Source organism: Hipposideros armiger, unplaced genomic scaffold (assembly GCF_001890085.2).
Source record: "Hipposideros armiger isolate ML-2016 unplaced genomic scaffold, ASM189008v1 scaffold_458, whole genome shotgun sequence".
NCBI classification, from domain to species: Eukaryota; Metazoa; Chordata; class Mammalia; order Chiroptera; family Hipposideridae; genus Hipposideros; species Hipposideros armiger.
Window position 1 is genome coordinate 367,327 of NW_017731808.1, and position 9,217 is coordinate 376,543.

General features: G+C 53.7%; 1 protein-coding gene across 2 annotated transcripts in view; it reads right to left on the bottom strand.

Annotated features, from left to right (window-relative positions):
* The window catches only part of C2CD2 (C2 calcium dependent domain containing 2), a 53,513-nt gene that overhangs the window by 7,940 nt on the left and 36,356 nt on the right, over positions 1-9,217 (bottom strand). The window contains exons 9-14 of one of the 2 annotated variants that reach the window (XM_019666021.1): positions 7,845-7,969; positions 7,253-7,427; positions 5,871-5,984; positions 5,055-5,182; positions 2,905-3,214; positions 217-253 (exon numbers count right to left, since the gene is read on the bottom strand). In XM_019666021.1, coding sequence (XP_019521566.1) covers positions 228-253; positions 2,905-3,214; positions 5,055-5,182; positions 5,871-5,984; positions 7,253-7,427; positions 7,845-7,969 — 878 coding nt within the window. In that variant the 3' untranslated portion in view covers positions 217-227. The remainder of the gene's footprint in view (positions 1-216; positions 254-2,904; positions 3,215-5,054; positions 5,183-5,870; positions 5,985-7,252; positions 7,428-7,844; positions 7,970-9,217) is intronic. The other variant, XM_019666020.1, reaches the window with a different exon arrangement.

Here is a 9,217-nt window from a genome sequence, read left to right on the forward strand (position 1 = left end):
CCCCCCCGACCAGCCGAGGTGAAGGTGCTGTCCTAACCTGACCAGGGCACTTTTCAGGAGGCAAATGGGGAAAGTGGCACCCTGGGAAGGAAAAGCTAGAAACGGACAGGGAAAAAGGGAGAAAGGGGTCAATTCCTCCTTGGTAATAATATACGCGTTTCTCACAGCAAGGCTACACTTAACTTTCTGAAAAAGTAAAAGACAAAAATAACTTACTGTGTAGGCACTTAATTGTGGTTGGCATAGCGATCCTCTTAAGTGAAAGGGAATGGGCAGGCGATGAAGACAAGGAAGAGGTGAGAAGCATGCGAGAGCAAAATAGGAACGAGAGACGGTGAGCGTTTGGAAGCCCTCACGTTAATCACACATGAGATTTCTGATTACTGTGCAGCACATTTTGGCAAGGTTTTTGTTTTTTTCTTCTTAACTTATTAATATTTTCCCATCAATACTTTTGTCCTTAATTGCAGCAAAATACACATAACATAAAATTTACCATCTTAACCATTCCTAAGTGTATATTCAGTCGTGTGAAGTGCATTCAGTGCTAGGCGGCCATATCAGCACTTTATCAAGCTAAAAAATAACCCTAAATTTGGGGAGTAGATTTCCTGTATTGGCCGCAGCGTCACAATACATACATTTATAAACGGCAGAATTCCAGAATTCTACCCAAGCAGCCACGCTCGGAAGCCTAGTTTAAAACGCCTTGCTACGACAGGAGGTACAGAAGGCTCTTAGGCCAAAAACATAAGCTATAGTTAAAAATCAGAGATGATTCCACAGAGCCGCTCCCCATGTCACCAGTTAAAAAAAAAAAAATTAGAAAACGAAACTGCTTGTATTTAGCACCGTAACACATCACTGTCGAAGGCGCTGGCTGACAATGCCGAGTGCAAACCTCTCCGCAACACTGGACTGAAGAGGCAAGTTTAAAACAGTGTCACATCTGCCCCTCTGAAAGCCTGGGGTCCATGCAGCACGCGGAGTGGACGGCACAGCAGCCCTGACATCCTCGCGGTGGCCCCCGATGCCAAGCCTCAGAGCGTGAGCTGGAGGTGGCCCCGCCACACCTGCCCGGCAGCTCGGTCCCCAAAAGTGCCTTTTATGAGGGATGTCATCCACCTGGTCCATGATGGGGACGGAGCAGGATGGCCATGGCACAGCAAGGAGGGAAACCGGGGGGAGAACTCTCCAGAAGGAAAGCAGACGGAGGAAGGAGGAAGCAACAGGGTGAATGGCCAGTGGTCCCTGAATGGACCTGGGGTCAGCGAGCTCGGCCTTCAGAATGAACCAGGAGGGCGGGTTGGGACGTCTGGGCTCCGTATTGGTGGCAGAAGGGAGGCAAGGGGCGCCCCGCCCTGCACCTCCTTGTTTTCTACCCTTCCCAGCCCCCACCTGCCTTCCTGAGGTCCAGGTGAGCTCCCTTGGGCTGCCCTGGCCCCCAGACTCAGACCAGGCCAGAGGGGCGTGTGCTGCCCTGCGGGCCGGCAGCCAGGCCACCTTTTCCATAACCCGTGCCGAGCCTTATGGACAGAAGCAGAGTGCCACAGAGGTCACTGCGCAGGTGACAGCTTCCCTTGCTGCCTGAGGTCACCAGACTCGGTCATGGGATAACATGGCCTGACCCCAGAGCAAGTGGGCAGATGGAGGCCCATGGCCCGTCTTCATCCCATGGTCTGGAAACCACACCCAGGAACCCTCCCCTTTTCTCTCTTGTCTTCTAACTTACAGCTCCGCGCCCATCTGTCCTTGCTCTGCTCCGGCCACGGGGTGGGTCACGGGGGCGGGACACGAAGCACACAGGACGGAGGTGGGTGAGGTCGGACACAGACCCTCTACAGCGGGGCTCCCAACCTCCGCCCCATAGACATGGGGCCACGTGATGCTGTGTGGGGTGTCCTGTGCACTCTGGGCCGCTGAGCAGCACCCCAGCTCTACCTGCCTGGCCCAGCAGCACCTCCACTCTCAGCTGTGACACTGGACCCTGTCTCCAGGCACTGCCTATGTCCCCTGGGGCACAATTGCCCTGCCTGAGAACCACTGGTCTGGGCACCAAGAACAAAGGAGCAGAGAGGCTGTGACAGAACAGCTGACCAAGGGCTCCTGGCCAACCAGGGGTGACTGGGATTTCCTGACGCCTGCACTCTCGGGGAGACAGGACTGAGCGCTAGTCACACCTGTCACTCCCAGCTTGGCTCAGGGGCCGCCCGCCCTGTCTTCTGCACTGGGGACTCCTCCCCGCTTGGCGGGTGGGCACACGCATGGTGGCACATCCCCGTTTATGGAGGAGGGAGCTGAGCCTCAGTGAGTCCTGAAGTCTCACATCTGCAGGTGACCCCTCGTCCCTACACTACACGTGTCTTCAGATCACTCTCATCCAAAGCGGTGACACGGTGAAGAAATTCACAAATTTAAAGCACTGATTTAGAGCTAATGAAAACAAGGGATTATTGTAATGAAATGACCACCTCATCACTAATTGGTTAACTTTCTGGGGAGCTTATCTCCCCGTGGATCCCATTAGGTGCCAGCGGTGAGGGGTGGTTTGTTTTTAGTGAAGGGGGGAGGGGAGTCTGAGGCACAAATGAGCAGAGGTGCCAGTCTCCAAGCTGCGGGGAACCCAGCCGCCGCCGGCTTTGTGGAGGAGTGCTCAGACAGAGGACGGCACTTCTAGGCACGCCCCCCAGATGCAGAGGGATGGCCCGGCCACTCACTCAGGACTCGGGCGTGTCCGTCCCACCCTGCCCCGGCTCTAACGGGCTCAGACCTTCAGCACAGGTGCTTGTGTCCGGAAGCGGAGGGTGGGATGGATTGGAGAGGAGCGAAAGGGAGCGGATGAGGGGAGCGAAGCTTGGACAGTAGCAGGAGAGCAAAGCCATCGGGTGGGGGCGGGGCGGGTACCTTTATGCTTTTTGGCAGCGCCCGGCTCTGAGACACTCAGGGAGCTCTCTGACAGCTCATCCCCTTCGGGGAACCGTGGGGCTTGGTCATCCCACACCTCGGCCTGTGACTCCTTCTCCAAGTCCAAGGAGGCCAGCTCGCAATCCTGGGGCTCCAGGACCAATGATGCCCGTGCTGAGGGCTCCTCCTCGGGCAGGGCAGAGGCCACAGCCGCCCCGCGCTGGGACAGGGCGTCATCCTCGCGGGTGCTGTCCATGGAAGCCGCGTAGTCCAGCATCAGGGCGGCATCACTGTCCTGACATAGCGAGGTCTGTCCAGGGAGAGAGAAGTCATTACAAGGGAAGGTGACATGGACCCACGGGAGGGGGTGCGGACATGGGCATGGAAAAGCCCAGTCCAAACCCCTGACCGGTGATTTCTAAGCGTCAGAAGAGGCCCGGCCCCCAAGAAGGCAGCTCATGAAACATGGCAGCTGCATGGCAGGGGGCCTGAAACACAGAACCAGGTCTCCACTGGGGCAGAGGGTTGGGCCACCCGGCAGCGAGGGGGCGGCCCCGAGTTCGCAGTTTGAGGGTGTCACAGAAGCAGGTGATATCTCCCCCCACCCCCCCCAGCAGATGGCCTGGCTGGAAGAGTTGCGGGAAAGGCCCAGAGGCGAGATGGAAGAGCGGGCAGACAGGGTGACTGAGGACGGACGTGAGCTCGAAGCTCCAGGTTCAGGCCACTTGTGAGCCTTTGTGCCCATAGCGAGCGGGAACTCTCGGTACACACTTTGTATCCCAAGGGTTACGCTTGTGTGGGAAACATGTAGGTGCTAAAGTAACCTACAGGGTTGGAAGTCAGGAAAGTGGTTCCCTGAGCGGGGAGTGACAGCCGGGGACCCGGGGTGGGGGGACCCGGGGTGGGGGGGCTCCATGGGGCCAGCCTGCTGTTCTGGATCTGTGAGCAGCTGCTCAGGATCACCTGCTTAGTGACAAGTGACAACTGCTCGTTTCTGACTCAAGTGCCAGCTTGCAGAAGTGCCTGCTGACGCCGATGGGACAATTTGAACATCGATAGAAACAGCGACTGTAGTGGGCTGGGTACAGTAAATGTTAGGATCCACGTGTTCCTAACGATTTAAAAATAAAACCTTAGAGAAAGCGTAGGGGAGAATGGTCATAAGCCTCATCCTTATTTCATTCACATTCACCTAGAACTCAAAACCAAAACAACCCTTCAATCCGTGGGCCTGGGGGCACCTCCAGAGACGCCATCGCCACCTGCTGGCTGCTGCTGGAAGTGCACACAGGAAACCCAGAGAGGCGCCTCCCGGCTCTTCTGCGATGATGCTCTAGCCCACCTGCCAGCTCTGCCTGTTGGGACTTGAGCACTGGCCACCCGCACCCTGAATGTAACGTTGGTGACACGCCTCTGAGAGGTTGGTTTCCAGTGTGCCCTTCCGTCCCACCCCCTGGGTGCCCTCAAAGTATCAATGTGCCCTCAGGGTTCACCAATTCTTCTTCCTGCCTCCGCAGCCCCTCCCACCATCAACTCTCCCAACCGTCCCTCCATGGCTCACACTCTCCTTGTTCATTCTGAAACGTGAAAAAGGAGTAAGGGGCTGGCATGTGGCCCCTGGCCGTGAGGGTCTGGCCTCTCCAGCAGCCTGGCCTGCTTGGCACCCACCAGGGAAGGCCTCCCACCCACCATCTGCTCTGGACAAACATCACAGAGCAGGAGAAGGAAGGGATGGGGATCGGGCTGTGTTCAAACCCAGCCAGGTTTCTCTCTGATTGCAAAAGGCAAAAAATTAAAATGGTTTGGAAACGTGTAATGTGGAAAGTGAAAGTTCCCCATAATCGAGCAGTGAGTGATAAGGGTGGAGGTTGTATCACCAAGGGGAGTCTTATATCAGGTCGGTCTTTTTCAATAACTTTTCTGCAAATGAGTCACCAACCTCCCAACGACCAAAGCACCCCCTGGTCAGAAATGTTCAAGTTTCCTTCATAAACAGGATAAGCTGTGTGAATAAATTCCAGGGATCGCCCCCTGCTGGGTGGGGGGGCGGGACTGACATTTGTAAATGGAACTTTCTGGACATAGATCAAGAGCTACAAGGGGAGCGACAGCAGGTTGCCAACAGATGCCAGCGCCCCCGGTGGCCGCACCTTGGAGACCCCTGATATGATGATGGTGCTTTTCTTCCTCGGCGATTTCAGCTTCAGCTTCGAAGATTCGCTGAGCTGTCGAATGGCGACCTCGGCCACTGGATCCGAGCCATTCAGCACCAACAGTTCTGCGGGGGGAGGCGGTGTGGACACATTAGCAAACGCTGAAGACTCTGTGGACCCCCGCCCTCTACAGAGGACTTTGTGTGGTCACATGATACTCACTGATGTGTACACTGCATCCCTGCATGTTTGTGTAAGTTACACCCCTTTCGAGGTGATGAGAAACAGCTAACGCAGGTAAACAAACAAATCTCTAACCTTTTGGGGGATTTTGAACTTTGAAAGGCAACACAGTCATTCCTAACCCCCGGCAAGCGTGGTTAACCACCTGTGATGGTGTTTCATGGGGCCGTGGGGACAAAAATAAGGTCGTCTTTATGATTAGGGGTCCTACTTGTTTTCTGATATTCATGTAACTGGCACATTGAACAAGAGAAAAAATAAGAGGCAGAAATTTTGTAAAGTGAGGCATCAACTGGGTTTTATGTTTATTTTGTTGAAGTGTCCCCTGTCACTCAAGCAGGGGCAGTGGTAACGCCAACCCCTGGTCTTTGATCAACTTCGATTTCCCTTTTCTCCTTTTAGTTCTTCAATTATTACTCAAAAGAGCTTCCCAAACTCCCATGGGAAACACACACACACACACACACACACACACACACACACACACACACACACACTCTTCTCATCAGACCAGAGGCTGTGAGAAGAGCTCAGCAGAGAGGGAGACGCCGAGAGCGTGGCTTCCATTACCTGTGTCTGAGGAAGACAGGGTTTTACTGACGGGAGCGCCGTGGCAGGAGACGGCTTGGACGGAGATGTCCTTCTCAATCACCTTCACCTTGACAGGCGTCCTCAGGGGAGACTCTGCCAGGGAAAAACCCCAATTACAACAATCTCCACACACGGTCTGAATCTATAGTCACGGGGAAGTGAAATGACACACAGCTCACTTGAACCCCACTTCATGCCGTTGGGAAAAGCATGGGCCAAACCTTAAGAACCACCTCTCTTCTTCTTCTTCTTTTGCGGGGGGGGGGGGGGGGGGGGGAGGCATAAAAGGGCATTGAAGCTTGGGTTTCAATAAAATTTCAGAAATGTTTTAATTAAGCCAGAATTTCACTTTCTGTTTTGCGTTCAAGAACTGTGCCAAGCCATCTGTTTTGGAAAGATGATACTTCTGCACAAGCAGAAACACAGTATAAATAAAAGAATAAATCATGCACTGATACAGAAGTCATGTCCAAGGTGGTAGCTGTGGGGACAGGTGGCAAATTCAGCTGGATCTAAAATGACAGCTCGGGCCGGCCGAGTGGCGTGATGGTTAAGAACTCGCTTGGGATGCCAGAGGGCCCCGGTTCGGATCCCACATATGAGGGCCAGTGACGCTGCCCTCTACAGCTAAGATGCTGAACAACAGCTCAACCTGGAGCTGGGCTGCCATGAGTTGCTGGCGACGGCATAGGCTGCAGCCCCTGCTGCAGTGGGTTGCCATGGGCTACCGTGTGTAGCCAGCAGCTAGCGTGAGCGGCCAGCAGCCGCAGTGAGCGGCCGTCCAGAAGCCGGCGACTGATCTGCCTCGCCTGGGAAGAGCGCAATGATGGTGCCAACTTGGGCCAGTGAAACAGCGTCCTCCACAACTAGATTGAAGAACAAAACGACAGCAACTTGTCTGTTCCCCTTCCCCCAATTCCCCAGCGCTGTTCCCATCCCCCCAATTACCCAATAAAAATCTTTAAAAAATAAATAAATAAAATGACAGCTCGTCAAGCCTTCTAATAAATGATTTTTAACATAAGAAACTGTGTTTCAAGACAGTGTGCTGTCCCCACGTAAACATTATGGAGATCTTAACCAGATGTGCCATCCAATAGCTACATTTTAGCTTCAGAATATACTACAGGGTTGAACCTTGCTTTGGCTTGTCATGTATTCATTTGACAAAACCGAAAGGTAATTTTCTTTAAAAAAAAAAAAAGCTACACAAAAGTCTTGCCAATTACCTTTCTCCCTGTGCTGTGAGATTTTCTTAAATAACAGCACTGCGGCCCACAGCCTGCAGTTCAGAGACAAGACCTTTATAGGGAGAGAGGGGCTTGCGCGCTTCCGCAGGGAGGCGGTTTCCGTTCTCTCACCAGAGCTCAGCGGGGACGCCCTCCCCGCGTCGAAGCGAGGCTTGGTTTTCACGGCCGTGACAGTGGTGACCACAGTCCCACAGGGCATCACCGTGCGGTCTTTTTCTATCTTCGCAGCAGGGACAGGCGGCGGCGGCTGCCAGGATTTCGCTTCCCCGGGTTCTACGAAACAGAACTGCAGAAAGGGCCAGTTATGTCTCATGGCCGGTGCACTGACTTCCTCAGTGAGGGCCCCTAGGTGTTATCAGGAACCCGGTCGCCCAGGATTGACAGAGGGCGATGGGGCCCGTGCTCAAACCCAGCAACACGGAATGATGGGAGCAAAAGGTGAAGGAGCAAACAACATAAAATAGCCCTTTCTGGGATTGGCCCATGTGAACCGGACCCCGGCAAGTCATGTCACACGGCAGACAGACAGCCCGGCCGGGTCCCGGACAGGAAGTGTCCGGTCAAGTCTAGAAATGCAGAGTATGAAATAGCAACTCTTCTCCGATGAGCTTGTTGCTTCACATTGAAGCCAGAGCAAGACTCTGACAGAGAAACGAAGACACCCTTTATCTTACGTGGGTCAAGCTGGGACTTGGCCACGTACCTCTGCGGTGACCGACCCCAACACTGGGCTGCCTGCCGAGGGCCCGCCAGTCAGCGTAAAGCTTTGTAGCCCAGAGGGCTGCTTCTTAAACAAATCCAAAGGAACAGTCGTCATCGCCAGCAGACCTAAAAAGATAGAAGACAAGTAGTGAGCACCGCGGATACCTCCATGGAGTCGCACGGGGTCCCACAAGAGCAAACAGGTCGGCGTGAGCTGCTGCAACCTGAAAAAACTCCTGATTACATCCTGTTCCCTTGAAAACATTTGACAAATGTCAGTCATAAAAGACAAAGAAGGCTAAGAGATGTGATGATTACGGGCACTGTCTGAACCTGTACTGGAGTGGAAAATAGGGACAAAACGGGGATTCTATGGAAAGTACCCTCCCAGGGTGACCGGATCATAACTTCCTACCGGGACAGGTCATGGTGGGGAGTCGGGCCCCAGGCATGTGACTTCTTTATTGAAAGGCTTATCTTGGCCTTGAGCCAGTCCTGCCCATTGTTATGTGCAGCAGGGTTCACTTGCCTTTGAAATGCCTCTTTCAGACCCCTCCTCCTAACACCTGGCCACCCTTTCGGACTTCTCAAGAGGGCGCAGAATGCAACCACCCTGTAATCCGATCCCCGCCTTGCTTTACCCCCTCACCGCCATGTCATCATCCCTCCTTAATCGCAAACGCACGAAAGAAGCTGCAAATCTGCCCTTCTCAGGAGCACTTGAGAGCTTGCTTCCCGGCACACATTGTCAGATTGGCTCAAACAAACGCTTATAAGAATTCTCTGAAGGTTCGAATGTTTCTTACACAGACAAAAACAACTGCTATGAAGGACAGCAGTGGGTCAGCTGATGAAAACTGGACTAGGGGCGGTGGATGGAAGAACTGTATATCAGTGTCAATTCAGGGAGCTAATAATTGTACCGTGGACACACAAGAGAATATCCCAATTCCTAGGCTCTAAAGAATGTAGGGCGTAAAGAACCATGATGCATGGAATTACCCTCAGATGGTCCACACGTCTACCTGTGTGTGTGTGTGGGGGGGGGGAGGTGTCAGTCAGTGTGTGAGTGTGAGAGTGTGTGTGTGAATGTGAGTGTGTGTGTGTGTGTGTGTGTGGAGAGAGCGAGAATGCGTGAACAAGAGTGACCACCAAGCGTGAACGCAAATAATAAAGGAAATGGGCACATGTTAAAAATATGTGAGTCTGGGACCGGCCGAGTGGCGCGTTGGTTAAGAGCTGGCTTGGGACGCCAGAGGGCCCCGGTTCGGATCCCACATGAGGGCCCCGGTTCGGATCCCACATGAGGGCCAGTGACACTGCCCTCTGCAGCTAAGATGCTGAACAACAGCTCAACCTGGAGCTGGGCTGCCA